The sequence below is a fragment of the Vitis vinifera genome, chromosome 16 (genome assembly GCF_030704535.1).
Source record: "Vitis vinifera cultivar Pinot Noir 40024 chromosome 16, ASM3070453v1".
In the NCBI taxonomy this organism is placed as follows: domain Eukaryota; kingdom Viridiplantae; phylum Streptophyta; class Magnoliopsida; order Vitales; family Vitaceae; genus Vitis; species Vitis vinifera.
Genome location: NC_081820.1, coordinates 23,746,823 through 23,765,113, shown reverse-complemented (window position 1 = coordinate 23,765,113; position 18,291 = coordinate 23,746,823). Strand labels below are relative to the sequence as shown.

Below are 18,291 nucleotides of genomic sequence, written 5' to 3'. Positions count from 1 at the left end.
TGGAGACATTTTCTTTTTGGTGAAACTTGTGAGATATTCACAGATCATAAGAGTTTGAAGTATTTATTTTCCCAAAAGGAATTGAACATGAGACAGAGGAGGTGGATTGAACTACTTAAGGACTATGATTGTATTATTCAGTATCATCCTGGGAAGGCGAATGTTGTAGCTGATGCCTTGAGTAGGAAGTCAGTTGGTTCTCTAGCAGCTATTAGAGGCTGTCAAGGGCAGTTACTTGAAGAGTTGAGGAGTTTACAAGTCCACTTTCGAGTTATGGGCTTAGGAGCACTTGTAGCAAATTTCAGAGTACAACCAGACTTAGTTGGGAGAATTAAGACCCTACAAAAGAATGATTCCCGATTAGTGCAAGTTATGGAGGAAGTTAAGAGGGGCAGTAAGCCTGATTTTGTTTTGTCGGATGATGAGATCTTGAGATTTGGGACTAGACCTTGTGTCCCAAATGATGAAGACTTAAGGAGGAAGCTTTTAGAGGAAGCTCATTGTTCCAAGTTTGCAATCCACCCAGGAGGGACAAAGATGTACAAGGATTTGAGGCAAAACTATTGGTGGTCAGGTATGAAGCGTGATATTGCACAAATTGTGGCTCAGTGTTTAGTGTGTCAACAGGTGAAGGCTGAACATCAGCGACCAGCAGGGTCTTTACAGCCACTTGCTATTCCTGAGTGGAAGTGAGAGCATATTACCATGGATTTTGTGATAGGATTGACAAGAACCTTAGGGGGTAATAATGCTATTTGGGTGATTGTTGATCGGTTGACAAAGTCTGCTCACTTTTTGCCTATGAAAGTCAACTTTTCTTTAGATCGTTTAGCTTCTCTTTATGTGAAGGAGATTGTGAGAATGCATGGAGTACCAGTTTCTATAGTGTCTGACAGAGATCCTCGTTTCACTTCTAGATTCTGGCATAGTCTACAAAAAGCTTTGGGCACTAAGTTGAGTTTTAGTACTACTTTCCATCCTCAAACTGATGGCCAATCAGAAAGGGTAATTCAGGTTTTGGAAGACTTGTTGAGAGCTTGTATTTTGGACCTGCAAGGTAATTGGGATGATCATTTACCTTTAGTAGAGTTTGCCTATAACAATAGTTTTCAAGCTAGCATTGGGATGGCACCTTTTGAGGCATTGTATGGTAGGAAATGTCGATCTCCTATCTGTTGGAATGATGTTGGAGAAAGGAAACTTTTGGGCCCTGAACTTGTGCAGTTGATTGTTGAAAAAGTTGCTTTGATTAAAGAAAGATTAAAAGCAGCTCAAAGTAGACATAAGAGTTATGCTGATCATCGTAGGCGAGATTTGGAGTTTGAGGTGGGTGATCATTTGTTCTTGAAAGTTTCACCTATGAAGTCTGTGATGAGATTTGGGAGAAAAGGAAAACTTAGTCCTTGTTTTGTGGGTCCGTTTGAAATATTAGAAAGAGTAGGCACTTTGGCATATAAAGTAGCCTTGCCCCCAAGCCTGTCTAAGGTTCATAATGTGTTTCATGTTTCGACTCTAAGGAAGTATATTTATGATTCTTCTCATGTTGTGGAGTTGGAGCCTATTCAAATTTTTGAGGACTTGACCTATGAAGAGGTACCCGTTCAAATTGTGGATGTGATGGATAAGGTACTACGGCATGCTGTTGTCAAGTTGGTAAAGGTCCAGTGGAACAATCATAGTATCCGAGAGGCCACTTGGGAGTTAGAAGAAGAGATGAGAGAAAAGCATCCTCAGTTATTCCAAGACTCAGGTATGTCAAGTTTAGAGGACTAAACTTTTGTTAAGGAGGGGAGGATGTAACGCCCAAGCATTTTCTTTTAAGGGTAATTTAGGAAATTGTTATTAATAATTTAATTAATTGATTAATTAATTTAATAAAGTGGAAGAGGGGTAAAAGTGTAATTTTACGAATAAATACCCTAGGTATAAATTAGAAATTTTATTCTTTCCCTTCTTTTCTGAATAGAGTTCCTGTTCGCAGAATTCCAGAGAACGTAAGGTTGTAGTCAGATTTCAGGGTTGAAGAACAGATCTCTATAGGTAAGATTCTAACCCCTAGTTTAATATTTTAGATTCATTGATTAATTTCAAACGCATTAGATATATTTTTTTTGGAAAACCCCAAATCTAGATTAGGGTTAGATTATTTTTTTAATTCGTTTTAATATCAAATAGTGAAAATTTAATATTTTGATTTTAGTATTCGAATTTGGGAGATCTTAAGTTTTATTAAAAAAAAAAAAAAAAAAAATTGCTTGGAATATTTCGATTTTAGGTTAGGGTTAAATAAAAAAAAAAAAAAAAAGGAAAACGCGTGTGCACAGCACTGGAAGGAAGGAAGGAAGGAAGAAAAAAAAAAAAAAAAAAAAAGGGGGGGGGAAGGGGGGGGGGGCGTACGTGTACTGGAAGCAAATGGAAGCCTTTAATATATATATATATATATAATGAATATGATGATGGCAATGGAAAAAAAAAAAAAAAAAACTTGTTTTTTGGTTTGGTGGTTTGGTGTACCCGAGACAACTAGGTAATGGTTTAGTGGCTTTTGAATTGGTTAATTTAAAATAATAATATTTAGTTTTAGATTAATGAATAAGATAATAGTAATAATGGTATTTTTTTTTAGAATGAGAGATTTAGCAAAATATATATATATATATATATATAGAATTTTATAATGAAATAAAATTGTAATTTAATTAAATTAGTAATATGTTATTAGAAACAAATTGGAAATTTATTAGTTTTATTTAAATAAGGAATAGATTAGTTAAATTATAAATAAATAGTAATAATTGTTTCTCTTATGTCATATTAGGTGAAGAGTAGATTATATTTTTTTCAGAATTATTCTTCTCCCAAGCTTTCAAGGACTTCTTTTGAGGTAAGGGAAGTTAATGTAATATTTATAAAATTAAATTATCTTATATGTTATTTTGAATTGTGGAAAAGAAAATGATATTTTGTTACCATGCATGGATCAAATTGTTTTGCACTAAATGTTATGTTGGAATATTTTGTTTTATTTATGACACAAAATATGGAGATATTATGTTGTGTAAATTTGAATACTTGAACAAAAACATCACTCTGGTTTATTTGGCCCTTGTCAACGGGATATAATAGTTGACTATTCGGCCCTGTCAACGGGATATAATAGTTGACCTTTACATTTCATGGTGGGAATGTAATTGATTTGGACCCCAGCCTCTAGGGGTTTGGTTAGAGGTTACTAGTACTAGTAGTGTTTGGTTCCGTCCACCAGGAACAATTTGAGGCTAGCCACCCATTTGAAAAGTCCCACCTAACTGGGCATTTAACATTTGATAACCAGAGTAATGAAACTTGAATGAATTTGATTGAATCTTATGTGAAAGTGTTTGAATTTGATATGACATTGGTTGGTTGAATTTTGAATATATTGGTATTTTTGGAACTCTGATATTTGATGAGAAAAAAAAAAATTGATATCTCCTATTTGAAATGAAAATATTTGATCCATGAATTGCATTAATATTCCTTATTGGGCTGTGAGCTCATTCCCAATTGTTGAAAATTTTCAGGTACTCTTAGTTCGGGTGAGGAGTGATGGCTAGGCTGAAGAATGGTCATCATTAGGATTTGACTTAAGATTTTATGTTGGATTTTGTTTAACTGTTAGTTATGTTCATTTGGATCATTTGGTATTTGGAAGTTATTTGGAAATTGAATTTTGAGGATTTTAGATTTTGTTTCCGCTACTCTGAGCAGGTATTTGGTAATTGGTAACATCCAGTTACAATATGACTGTTTGGGTCAGATTATACTTTAAGCCTTCGGGTTTGAGGTGTGAAATGACCGTCACGCCCTTAGAGTGGGTCTTGGGGCGTGACATGTTGATTGAATTCAATTATTTCATTCATTTGATTCTTCTTCTTTGTAGTTCGTAGTTATCATTGAACTCAAACTAGTCCTCATCCCCTCTGCATTTCACTTTCAATGCTGGAACATTGCTGAGAAGATATCAAAAACATCGGTATCTCAGCTGGGTGTACAGGAGGTGCTTATAGAGAGCATCATGCTAGAACCCAGAAGGTGTCCTTGACAAAGATGGTATTGGTCCTGAGCTCTAGTAAAACCCCCATGAGAAATTAAGCCAACACACGCAATCAGATCAGGGCTGTCAACCATAGTTAATGAAAAACTGAAGATGGGGTTTGAAACTAATGAGAAAGCAATGCCCTTCAAGATGGGGTTTCAAGTAAATTGTCTTGATTTGTAGTTTCTCATACATTTACCCAATGTAGACCTCTATCAATTTCAACGTTGTTTCTGATTCGGTTTCTCTTCTAGTTACCGTGTCATCTTCAAGGGTTTTCCTAGCAGTTTCCCATATTTTACAAAGCCAACAGTCCCCTTCATTCTGGGTCCCAATGGGCAGTGGTCCTGCAGTTCTGAACATGTATAATAGCTATAGTTATGGTTCATGAGAACCCATGCTCTCACTTCAAGGCTCAATGGTAATCCAACCTTATGGAACATTGCCTAGTTTAGTTGGCTCAACTGTAGCCAAGGGATGGTAAAGAGGATTTGGCTAAGACTGAGAAGTTTGTCACATGTCACCAAGCAAGATAGGGAGACATGGACAAACTGTGCTAGGAGAAATGCCAAAGCTCAATAACATTGATTTTCTGTTTCTATCTACTTCTTTTTGTTTTCCCTCTTGGATCTTCCCCTTCTTCACAAAAGCAGTACAACCAGGAGTAGCTTTAATATTTTGTTTTTCCCGTCCCACTATATCATCTTAGTTTGGGGATGAGGGGACCAAAACCTCTTACATGCTCCTTGTCGCTGCTCTTAATCATCTAGTCACTGTTGCTACTAACAAGACACTAACCGAGACATCCCAGTGCTTCTCATGAAAGCACTGCATTCAGATGTAACACCATGGCTTTGAGGGTTCTAAGATAGTGTCGTGGAACTATTGAGGACGCAGAATTTAATGTGAACAAGAGTCCTGATAGAGGTTGACGTCAACAACCATTCTAGAGAAAGCTTATGCTATGAAAATTACAGATTACAAAAATCTTAAACAAAGCCTGAAGCCAAGGACTACTCTAGATTCTTTGAAGTGATTGCATACCAAGAAAACACTAATTGAATCTGAAAAGAAAACCATAGGATAAGACATTAATCGGATCTGAAAAGAAGACCATAGGATAAGACATTATCCCTCTTCCATTACACAACAGGAGTACATGAAACATCTAATAATCAGCATGGCATAGAATTAGAAGCATAAAGCAATAAGGCACATTGAAATGAAAGAGAATTAATTAACAAATTTGCAAATAACCGAGAAATTTAGTTTACAAATTTGGAAATCCAGACTAATGAGCATCAGTTTAAGAGTTGACGGCCTAGGCAAGGGATAAGGAAACAGACAAGCTAGGCGTACTGAGGCCTTTGTGCATGCTGTATGTCGGAAGGGCTGAGCCTAAGGTCACTGTTACAAGTTAGAGGACAACGAATAATACATAGAACTTATTTCAGGTTCAGACCATAGGCTAACTGAACATTCATTGCACTAAGACAGGGTCAATATCGATGAGTTGTTATGCTTTCATTGGTTTGTTCTGCTTTTATGGCTTTTGGTGAATCATATAGCAGTCTAGTACACTATTTTTTTCAGCGCAGTTTGGTATTGGCTAAGTATGAAGAAAGAGAAACTTTTCTAGTTTGGTTGCTTCCATCCTCTTTTGAGCTGACCATGTACGACCCTTAAGTGTACACCGCGTGAAAACAATGCATACAGTCCCTTAAATGCCCTCTGATTAGGGGAACCAAGACATTCCCAGATTCTATCAGGGTAGTTGCCAACGCATGCATCATTGTTAGACAGACATTGTACAGTATACCGAGCAGATGGTAATGTCCTCACTTGGAGTGGGACAAGGGCCTTAGATTTTGAGGTGGTAAACAGACCTAGCATTAACAGTTTACAGGTGTATGACAGAAATATCTTATGTCTGCAGGTCCCATAAGGAGAAAGTGAGTCACAAGCAAAACAATATCCCAAAAGGGATGCCATCTTAGACTTACAGATTCTCAAACCTGATAGAGATAACCCATTTGTACTTGTAGCTTTGATTCAATGGTAAGAAAACCAAAACTATGTGATTTCTACATGGTAAAGATTACGTCCTTAGGACTGCAATGTCTTGTCTGAGGACTCACAGGCTAAATCTTCTTCTTCTAGGGAGGAAGAATTGGATAAAAAGTCCTTTACTGCTCAGAGATTATCTGCATCCAAAGTTGAACTAGCAGGCTGCTAATTCAATTTATATGATTAACCCCAGATAAAACACTTAAATGACTGAAACGGAGATTAAACACCGGTCATGTCCCGTATACTGCAATGGCAACAGAGCAGACCACAAGCCATCTAACTTCATACTTTGACCATGATTTGTCTGTATATTGTAAAGCAGACTTTAAAATGTGATTTCTAAACCATTAACTAGACTTATAGGCAGATTGGAAACCAGCTAAGCCATAATCTCAAGAATCCCAATGCAAAGCTACAAACCAAGTGAATATTGGGAGAATTGTGTTTTGGGCCCAGCTAGGCCAAAAATTAATAAAAGATCCTCCAAACACCTATAATTGATTGTAAGGATATAAGGTTGGAATAGACAAAAATACCCCTTTTTACTTACACCCATCATTGTCTTTATACCACCACTCTTTACATGCCCTATCCATAAAATTCTCATTTATTTAATCATTTTTTTATTTTTTATTATTTTTTAAACTCCTTTAAAAATAATTGAAAAATCAACATTATTTTCTATTTTTAAATTATAAATAAAAAAAATTATATTAATGATTCAAAAATTATTTTGGAACATACTTTTGAAAAAAATATTAATTTAAATGAATAAAAATTATTTTTTACATTTTACAAGTAAATAATTTAATGATTAAAACACTATTTAAAATAAATATATTTACTATTTTTTTTCTTTTATACTAAAAAGTATTTTAAAGTTTATTTTTTTATTATTATAAAATAAAAAGTTTAAAGTTTTTTTTTTTAATCTTTTTCTTTCCATAGTTTAATAATTTTTTGAACATAGACTTTAGTAATAAGTTATATGAATGTTCCAAATTTGTTTATTAAGGAATTTTTTTAATGATTTGAATTAATTGAAAATTTATTGAAATGAGAAAAAAGAAAAAGAGAGAAAGAGGATAGATGAAGAGTTTTTATTTTAAATATCTAACTAAAATGTTTTCGTATTTAGAAATGGATTATATCAATACATAGTATAGTAGAGATTGATTTTTTTCTCATACAAAAGGGTTAAATGATATGTTTTCTCATTTTAAATAAAAACAAGTAGTTAAAAATTATATAGATTATATTTGAGATTGGTTTTAAAATATTTTTTCTAGTTTTTATTATTTTTTATTTTTAAAAATTATTTTTATTTTCTATATTGTCTCTTTTTGAAAATACATTTAATTAAAAAAATGAAAAATATTTTTAAAAATGAAAATTGAAGACCTTGTTTAATACTAAGATAATAAAAAGAATTAAATTTCATTTATTAATTATTCTTTTTTATTTTTAAAATATAATATGTTCACAATTAAATAAAGGAATTGGTCAATTGTATATTTTTTTTCACAAAAATGTAATATGTTCATAAAAAAATTGGATTGAAGCTTTTCATCATTTTTTTAATCAAACTACTAGAATCATGTTTAATACAAATATAGGCATATATGCACTACGGGAATATGAAATTTGTGTCCCTATATAAGAGTATTTACTAACTGTATAAGGGAAATGTACTAAGTGTACAAACAGTGTATAAGATTATCATTTATAAAATATTTCAATCTATTTTGAACCACTCCTTTATTTTCCTTGTCACCCACAAATTGCATACTCATGTCATGCACTTTATTTAACTCCCATATGGAAATTCCGATACTTTCCCCAATAATGATATTTGGGAAAAAAAAAAACTAACCCTAATTCATCCATCCTTTTATTAGTTAAACCATTAGAAATATGGTTAACATACCTACATGGACATATTACTTAGGATAGATATATTGTACAATGGTATTACACTAATTGTACAAGGGAAATGTACTAAGTGTACAAGAAAAATGTATTAAGTGTACAAGGGTGTACAAGACTACCATCTATAAAAAAATTTAATCGATTTTGAATCACTTTTTCATTTTCCTTGTCACCCATAGATTGCATACCTATGTCATGCAATTTATTTAACTTTCACATGGAAATTTCGATACTTTTCTTAGTAATAATGTTTGGGGAAAAAAAATTTAATTCTAATTCATCCACCATTTTGTTAGCCAAACCATTAGAAATAAGATTAATATACCTACATGGACACACAACTTAAGAGGGATATATTGCACCATTGTACAATGATGTTACACTAACTGTACAAGGGAAATGTACTAAATGTACAAGGGAAATATACTAAGTGTACAAGGGTGTACAAGGTTACCATTTGTGAAAGATTTTAGTTAATTTTGAATCATTTCTTTATTTTCTTTGTTACCCATAAATTATTTATGAAATTTGCACTATTATATAAGGGTGTTACACTAACTATAAAAGAGTATTCCAAAATTAAAGTATTTATTACAAGTAAACCGAATAAAATATATATTTTTACTATTTTACCTTTATAAACATAATGTTAGTAGATATTAAAAAAATCATATTTAAATAGAATTAAAAAGGATAAAAAATTATCTTTGTAACATTTGTAATTTTTTTTTATAAAAAATCATTAATTTAAATTATCAAGTTAATTTAAAATAATTTTTTTGTTGTAATTATAGTTTTGAAGATTCTACGATTTTTATATTATTACTTTTAATTTATTTTCTTTGATTTTTTATTTTAAATTTCATCTAAACTTGTTTTTTCTTACATTTATATGTTTTCTATTATATCCTTATTTAAAGTGATTTTCATCTAATTTGTGTTCCATTATATTCTCTTTTCAATTTTAATGTATTGTTATGCCTCTTTACATAACAAAAGATTTTGTTATTTTTCATCTATAAAACTTTATACAAAAGATATCATGCACGAGGAAAAAAAATTAAAAAAAAGAGAAAATTATGATATAATTTACATACACATCTCTTAATATGATACATTTACTTAACTTAATGACATCATGCTTTAATAATTTAAACCATGTCAAGTCCACATCTATTTTAGATTTAAAAGGGCATTTGAATATTTTTCAAATTATTAAGTTATAATACATTATTCAATTAAAAATTAATTATCACCATTAGTTAAAAAATGATCATGTTACAAAATAATATATTAAGATAATATCAATGTATTGTCCAAAAAATAGAGAAAATATTCAAATAATTGTCTACAACCTTAAAAATATTTATATATATATTGGATAAAAAAGAATAATAATATTTTTTAAGGTGTTTAAAAAATATTTATTATATATTTTTTAAGTTTAAAAAAAATTATGAGGTATTTAAAAAATATTTACTTTAAAAATATAGTAATAATCATTTTCAACCATTGATTTCCAATATTTAATTTATTAGGCATGGTTTTTGGGAGAAAAATAATTGATGAAAATAGTAACACTTTTCTATAAAAGAATTAATTTACATGTCCCACCAATTAATATGTGAGAAAAAAAGACAAGGTGAATGATGAAAGAGAGAGGGAAAAAAAGAGTGAATGAGAGTAGTAAATTAGTTGTTTTCTTTTTCTTTTTGACAATAAAGGGCATTTTCGGAAAATTGAATGTTTCATATCCTTCTTTTCAATTTGTAAACTTTCTTTAGGTGTTGGGCTTAAATATGGAACTTATGAGGATCTTTTATTAATTTTTGGGTCCAGCTGAGCCCAAAACACAATTCTCCCGTGAATATTAGGCATAGTAGGTAGGAAAAGTACAAAACCAACTAATTTATACAAACTACAACATTTCTTCACCTAAGTAGTACAGTACACTGTTGCTACATCATGAACCATCATAAATGATTCACAAATTTTTTGGAGACTCAAACATGTAGTTTATGTTCATTCAAGTATCAAAGTCAAATAGGTAGGATGAAGAAATTTAACTGCATGGATTACCTAAACTTCAATCCAAATTTTCCAGTAAGCAATACCACATCCTGTATGGAAGAGTGTTCATATCACTGTGAAATGCAGAGGAAAATTGGTAATTCAGTTCCTAGATCTCTCATGAGTAAACCCCAAAAGAATTGAATATCAGAATGCTGGGTCCGTCCTGAGCTCAGACAAATAGTGGTAGAGATTTCTAAGGGGTTCTTTCTCATGAAGAAATGGGAATTTTATTCACAAAAGTAGAAATGATGCCAACACCTGTATGTTACATCAACAACTCAGCTAGTGTTGGTACATTGCTCTCCCCTTACTGCATGGATCTGCATTTTCTATTTGTACATATGTTCACATGAACTGCAAAAACTTCTAACCCGTGTCCCCACTTGTCTGAGTGATGGAGATTTATGAAGTGGCAAAAAGGATTTTAGAGTGTTGATACATGATGATCCTGTCCATTGTGGATGTTAGTCAGGCTAGAAGCTCAAACTTCCTCAGGTTTGCAGCTTGGAGGTTTCAGGGAAGCTTCAATGTCCTTGTTATCAGAGCTTCCAAATTTTAGGAAATTTTCAATCTCTTTGGTATCTGAACTTCCAGTCCTCAAGTGATACCACTTCTTGCTTGTTTTTCGTCTTCTCTCACTAATCGCAATAGCAATGTCATTTGGGAAGAGGTCTTGGAGCACAAATGCATGAAGGATAGTTGTTATCAGCAAAGCTGTTACTGTGAGAATGGCAATGGCAGAGAGTGTGACTGAGAGAGATCGGGTCACTATGTTTGTGACTTCATTTGAATATCTGATGGTTGCAATGGCAGCCCCAGTCATTGGGAAAGTGTAAGCCCACCATGCCAATGAGAACCTGCAGGTTCAAATCAAAATGCATTTGAGAAAATCGGACCACAAGAAGCTTGATAGTTTCAGAGGCCAGAAATGTAAATCAAACTATACCTGAACCCTCGGAAAAAATTGACTCGAACTGCCTGTAAAAACACACAAACAAAAAAACAGAAGCTTTGAGACCACCTATAACCAACTAAACGACTGCTACTATCAGCACTTTCACATTTGTTAGAAAAACAAAGCATGCCCTTTAAATCACCTATATAACCAATTCTAAAATCCTAGCAACAAAAAATTGATGCAATATATTTTTTTTCTCCACTTGTTGGCTACGTTTTTGCCAGGATTTTGTCACTCATGCTTTGGTACATTTTTTTTTCCCTACAAAACAAGCAGGGGGGGGGGGGGGGGGGGGGGGGGGGGGGGCGCGGCTAGAGAAAAAAAAGGTGCCCAAGTATGCTTTTTCAGACTTTTAGACCCATGCTTGGATGGCCTAACTAGTTAATTTATTGCTATCTATGAGAGAAAAAGAAAAAGAAAATTCTTATTTGTGCTGGTTTCATGATTATCACCATTGCAGATGCAAGAAAACACTGCCAAGAAGGATCTCTAGATATCATCTTCAGATGGTTAATGCATCTTCCTATGCTCCAGTATGTGCATGGAGAATACAAAGATAGAATGGAAATGCAGAGCTATTTTCGTGTTTTTGGAGTGGTGGAGCTTACCAGTGAAAAGTACAGGAATAATGCAATGAAGTAAGCAATCCGTGACCCATAGTCGAAGGAACCTTGAATCTTTGTCCATGCCATAGAAGCCACACTGGGTGCTGCAACAAACAGAAAGAATACCGGATGGAGCTCTTTTGGGAGTGTTGCATTGGTTGGAAGTCTCTGATAGAGAGTCACAAATAGGACGATGTAGTGAGCCAACCCAATAGCAAAGAAGAATATAGGTCCTTCTTTTAGCCCCATTGATGCACCCAGTAATGCTCCCACAAAATTCCCAACGATTGAGAGATGATTTGAAGGATTAGCTACCTTTGAAAGCCTCCGTTGCCCTCCTGACATCCATTGTCCATAGATCTTAAGCTCAAAGCAGAAGACTGGAGTCATGAGAATGTACCAGAGAGCTGGAGGCAGGTGTTCAGCAACTGAAGGTGGAACACCAAGAGCTAAAAACAGGAAAGCTATCCATGGGGCAAAGAAGAAGTTGACACGAATTGGATGGTAGTATTCACGACGAACCGCTTCAAAGTAGAAAATTACTTTCAGCAGGTAGATGAAAGAGACAATGGCAATGAGAGCAGCAGAGATGCACCAGAGACTGAAGTTTACATTTGAGCTTACATGGAGGAAATTCATGGAGGGGGAGGTTGCCAGAGTTTTCCACATAATGGCTTGGCTGCTCATGCCAAGGCAGATACCAAAAGATGAGATAGGATATCGGAGAAGGAATGGCCACTTCTTGTCTTCAGGAAGTACCAATTCTTCTGAGGCCTGTAAGAGGAAGAAAAAGATTATCTTCTTCAAACACTGACACCATTCTATATCAATGTAAACATTTGGTTTGTGGAAGATAGTAATCATATACAAAATTTAACAATTTGAAGTGATGAAGGGCTATGTTTATAGGCATCAATACATCAAACTCCAAGAAAAAGAGGCCCTCGTTTGCTCAAAAATGAAGGTTTTGTTTGATGACCATGATGTGAAAATGGTGTTAATTACATGATTTGACTAATCCAAAAGGTTGGAGTGAAAATTATGTGTACTTTATAAAAGGGTTAGGAGGGAGACACACATACCTTCAGGGTATCCAACTCCGGTCCTTCTAATGCATCAAAGTAACGATCCACAGGTAAAATTTCCATCTCTGAATTCTGTGTGGTGTTATTCTCTAGTTCGCTTTCCTGTGGTTTTCCACGTAAATTTGATAACTGCCTTTCAAGTTTCCCAGACCATGTTTTAAAAGAATCAAATCGTTTATCTTTCAACCTCTCAATCCTTGGATTTCTAGCCTGTGACTCTGACTGGTTAGGAAATTTATCACCCACAATTGCCTCAGGATATGTAGAACCAGTGGGCATTGGCTGAGAATGAAATTTTGCCTGTCTTGGAAGTTCGGTGCTGGCTGTTTTACATGCAGCTGATGAATCCAGAATCCCATTGCTGAACATTGTTTCACCATGATCACTGAACAGAACTCTTTTAGTGTTCTGCAAGTGGACTTCCAAGGGAGAAGATGGCATGCTAATAGAAATAGCACTCGCAAGGTGGGATTTGATTGGTCGAGACACATGATTTTGGCTTAGGATGGCAGCTGCTTCAGTTTCCTGGCATAAATACACAAAGAAGATATTATGATTGAATCATGAAATGAAATTTTTTTTCCTGTATCAGCAACAAAACCGTCATAGTAAGCCACCCCCACCCAACCATACCAGCCTAAGTGGGGCTGCATAGTAAAGAGCCTTTCCCTATCAAATTTAGGCCTGTTCTAAACCTGAGATTCCAAAGTCTAGTTTGCCAGGCCAAGAGGTTTTCAGATTGGTCTTGTTTGGAATTGATATGCTAACATTCACAATGTAACATGTAAGTACAAGTCTAATCCACATCATTGTTAAACATTCCCTGGTGTTTGTGAATATCCAAATTTCATATAAGAATTAGATCCCATATCAAATCAAGATGAAATACAGTGGAACTCAGCAGAACTATCATAAAAATTTCAGGTGGACAAAAATAACTTGTTTTCCAAGACAGTTTGGAAAAATACATATTTGGTCTTGAAGAAAGATCTGGATGTAAAGCACAAGAAGAAATAATTTAGATGTGAACACTTATCTAATTATTCTAAACATGTACAGAAAAATAGTACAGCCAAGTCTTTTTTCAACAGGCAGAACTCCTTCCCACTTTATTTGCCATAGCCAGTTCAAAAGATATGTGTGGCAGATCCTTGGGAGCAAGTTGGGGAGAGGGGACACTGGAGCCATGTTTTTTTAGACAGTTCCACAACTGGGAGTTAGGGACAGTGGAGACAAATTCAAGAGCCAGTACTGATATGGGATGTGGAGAATAGGATAGCATGGAGGGATACTAAGAGAGGTAAGTTCTCTGTTGAAGTATTCTATTCCTTTTTGCCACCAGGAGGATCAAATCCTTTCCCAGTTGATGTTGTTTGGAACTTGTGGATTTTAATGAGAGTGAGATTTTTTACATGGGAAGTTACATGGAAAGGGATTTTGATGTTGGATCAGTTGAAAAGGAGAGGTTTGTCTTTAAGGAACACATGTTTCATGTGTAAAAGGGAATAAGAGCCTGTTGACAACATTCTCTTACATTGAGCAATAATGTTGTGGCATATGGTCCTCTCTGTGTTTGGGATTAGGTGGGTGATCCACTCCTCTATAAGGCTGATGTTATTAAGTTTGAATGGGTCCTATGTCAGGAAGAGGTGGAAGAGAGCATGGATGTCAGCCCCTTTGTGATTATTTTGGACAATTTCACAAAAAGGAAATGACAGGGCATTTGATAATGTGGAGCATTCAAGGCAAGTTAACAATCCCTTTTTGTGTATAATTTCTTGGCTTGTGTTAGGAATGGTATAGCAGAGGCTTCTATGTCTAAGTTGGATTTTGTTGATTGGTTAGGTTCATAGCAGAAGAGGGTTAGTTTCAAGACCCTCTTTTTTTGCCTTTTTGATTGGTGTCCTTTGTGTACTTCCTGTGTATTATGGTGTGCCCTTGACCTTTGTTATATCTCTTTCTACATGTCCTTTTATTTTATATATATTTTAATGTGCTTACCAAAAATAAATAAGCCATTACTTACTTCAGATGACAAACTGACGGGCTGAAAGCCATTCATTTGGTACTGGTTATTCAAGCTACAAATGTCTTCCATACTATCAAAGCCGGCCACTTCATTTGATGCTATAAATTTGATGAGTGATGGAATAACTTCAGGAGAATCCTGTTTTGTCGAACTAAGAATTTCATTGTGTTCCATAATAAGGCAACTGCATAGAAAAGGCCTAAACAGATCAGCTATGTGGAGATCTTGAACTAATTGAAGAGAAAACAAAGGAGAATATCTTTATCAAACACAGTTACTAACAAGTTAAGAAATTTAAATACCACATAAATATACATGGATGTTAACTGATACAGCATCAAATAAACCCAGAAGTTCCTCTTAACTAAAAGTTGTCATTATAAAATACATCTAAGTTTCATCTGCCAACTGATTTATGTGAGAGAGATGTCGATGTATAGCTTCTAGAACTTTGATTGCTGTCCCATGGAACTTCAACACAATCTTAGATGCGAAGGTTGATAATAACAGACACAGGAGAAGCAAAAGAAACAGTGTAAAAAACAAGTGGCCAACCTGTTGCGTTGAAGGAATCAAACAGAAAATTGATCACATCAATTTATCGATCTTCAAAATTTGCTACCAAGTCAAGTAATAACCACAAACAGTTGAGTGCAATAGAGAAACAGTGTGCCACTTTGGATGGAATCATTTGTGATAAACCCGATCAATTCAATACCCCTCAGGACAGGGTAGATAAATATGCAATTCAACTCCTCTATGACATGGAAATATTGTTCTTTCCTATTTCCATCTAAAGTCTTCAGTATATGTTGCACGATAATCAGGTGTTTTTTTCAGACAGTATTGGAACAAATTCTACCAGAAAGGAACATTCACATGCTTGGTGAATAGCTCTGGAGAAGAATAAATCAGCCTACAAAATCATATAATGGTGTGTAAAGTGCAGAAAAAAAATTCTTTCTACTAAAGTGGACACATGATGGTAGAATCAACAAGTTTGGAATTCAAATATTTTGGTTACTTTAACAACTAAAGATATATGGAACTCAAGCCAAGTGTGAGGTGGCCGTTAAAGTTAAGCTGAACAAACCCAAAATATGATCCACTGGTCCCAAATGTTGGAAAGGACTTGAGCCCATGTGCTTCCCACAGAAGAGGAAAAGCACCAAAGCAAAGCATGACAGACCTTTCAAGATGAACCCAAAACAACAAGGACAAAGGGAAAAGTAAAAAAAACTACTAAGAGACCAGATATTGGGTCCCTCACAACACTAATGTCAAGAACAAGTTCTAAGGCCTCACCATCGACTCATATACTATCAATGCAATATTCCGCACTAATTCAAATTCAACTATCATTAATTTTCCCTCTTTGACAGTGCTCTGATCAATTTTGAGGTTTCAGCAAACTATGACCATCACATTAGATGAAAATTTCTTTTTCTTACTAAACTTCAAGATTAGAAGTTGCCCAACTGCAGGCATGGTTGTCATCTGAGATTTCAGTCCCTCTAAAAGTGAGAGAAAAGGGAAGGAAAAATGAGATTATGCAATGGAGCAATCCAGAAACAGGTGATGAAAGAATTATGTTGAAATAATATAGGACTTTATCTTTCTTTTCTTTTTTTTATAAGTAAAATAATATAGGACTTTATCACATCAGAAACCAAGAACATACCAGAAATGATGCATATATAGAGACAAAAAAAAATCAGAAACTATAATTCCAAAAGTTTCTGCTACATACAGATAGTGTTAGAACCAATCCAGGCCTCTCAGTGTATTTCGTTTTTCCCCAGCAAGCAGATTGAGTTTTTCGACAGGAAGGACAATCAGGAAAAGAGGCAATCCCTCCTCTTATCCAGACCAGAAGGGTGTCAAGAAAACTCAAAGCAGAACAACAATTGAAGGAAAAACCCAAAACAAGTGTATGCCTTTCTGTCAAAGGAGGCGGTATAAATAGTCCAAAGGGGCGTGTTTACGCCACCATTATGTGAAATGCACTGCCCATGTGTGATTATACAATACTTATTTGCTTCTCTGTTTGAGAATGGCACATCCATGCAAAAGACAAAAATGAGCTGATTTTGCCTCAAACTAGATAGAAATGGTAGGTCAGCAAAACACCTACAGGCTAGAAAAGTTTGTCATCGATATCGACCTTCTCTTTTCACTTTAAATAAGCAAATTAGGTTTTGACTTGATAGTGAAACTGATAAATTTAATCTTACAGTGGATTACAACCGATCAAAGGCTAATCACATCAAAATCCCTGCCATAAACTACCTTATCTATAAAATATGACAAAATTTAGAAAAATGAAGGGTTGATTTCAATCAATACCAGTTTCTTTGCACATAATCAATGGAACTTAGTAACAATACATTAGAAATCTAGGGTTTTCAATATGCAATCAAATACAAAAGAAATGGCAACAGAGTCAAAGGATCAACAATGACTTCAAATGCAATCAAAATGAGCAGGCACTTAGCTTTGAATTTGAAAAATTGTACAGGTGTATCTTGATAAACATTCACAGACATCACCCGAAAACAATGTCTATCTGTCTGAACAAATTGACAACTACATTTAATCCAAAAAAACTAGTATGAAAGTATATAAAAATGTCATGCTAATTCAGACAACCCCACAAAAAAAAATGCCCAAAATGCAGCGGATGGAGCTTTCCCACCGCCAATTCAGGACCTCACAGGTCGAAAATCAAACACCAAAGCATCAAGGACCACAACAATGAGTCAAAAATTTCACCAAAGCTACAAAAAAAAATCATTTTTGCTGAGCCCACATACAGCTAGAACATTGAGATGTAGCAGTGATTTTATGTATAAATTATAGAGTAGAGTTTTGTTGAGCCCACCAGATGGGACAGTCCACCACGCCTCTTTCTGGGATTTCCTGGCTGATGAACATGATAGGTGTCCAGACCCAGATTTTCTAGGAACATTCCTTGGATACCCTTCTAATGAGTGCATTAAATCAATGTAATTTAAGGACTGGGGAGTGGGGAGCTTCAAAATTTTGGTAATACCACCAAAATGAAGTGCAGAAAAGGTTGGATCAGAGCTTCAAGAGTCAGAAAAGGTGGGATTATCTCCTTGGGTCAATCCATATATATATAAAAACCAAAAGGAGAAAAAGGAGTATCAAACAACTGTAAAGTAAAAAAAGAAAAAGTATCCAGAGAACCATCATTTGTTCCATAACCTTTGTTGAACTCCAAGTTGCTAGCAGTAATAGTAGTTTTGTACTTGCCTCAAGAAAAGCTCAATAGAGTGAAATCAATGCTTACTTTTGATATTATAAAAAGAAAGTAAACCATAAGCTACTTTGTAAAATTCATGACCAATCGAGTTGGTGCAGTATCTATTGAAAAACATGATTGGTTTACCAAATTTAGATCCTATCATTTTGCACTAAATCCTACTTTGTTTTTAATTTAG

General features: G+C 34.4%; 1 protein-coding gene across 3 annotated transcripts; it reads right to left on the bottom strand.

Annotated features, from left to right (window-relative positions):
* Positions 1–10,236: 10,236 nt before the first annotated feature.
* On the bottom strand, positions 10,237–17,939 carry LOC100242167 (S-type anion channel SLAH2). Of its 3 annotated transcripts, none has more exons than XM_002275587.5 (6): positions 17,709–17,939; positions 14,825–15,011; positions 12,796–13,323; positions 11,717–12,487; positions 11,097–11,128; positions 10,237–11,007 (listed from the first exon to the last, which is right to left on the bottom strand). In XM_002275587.5, exons 1-6 carry the CDS (start codon positions 17,759–17,761, stop codon positions 10,632–10,634), a joined length of 1,947 nt encoding a protein of 648 aa, XP_002275623.3. In that variant the 5' UTR covers positions 17,762–17,939; the 3' UTR covers positions 10,237–10,631. The 3 variants fall into 3 exon arrangements, with proteins under 3 accessions (XP_002275623.3, XP_010662647.1, XP_010662648.1); XM_010664345.3 differs by lacking the exon at positions 17,709–17,939 and adding an exon at positions 16,578–17,639; XM_010664346.3 differs by lacking the exon at positions 17,709–17,939 and adding an exon at positions 15,383–16,538.
* Positions 17,940–18,291: the final 352 nt, after the last annotated feature.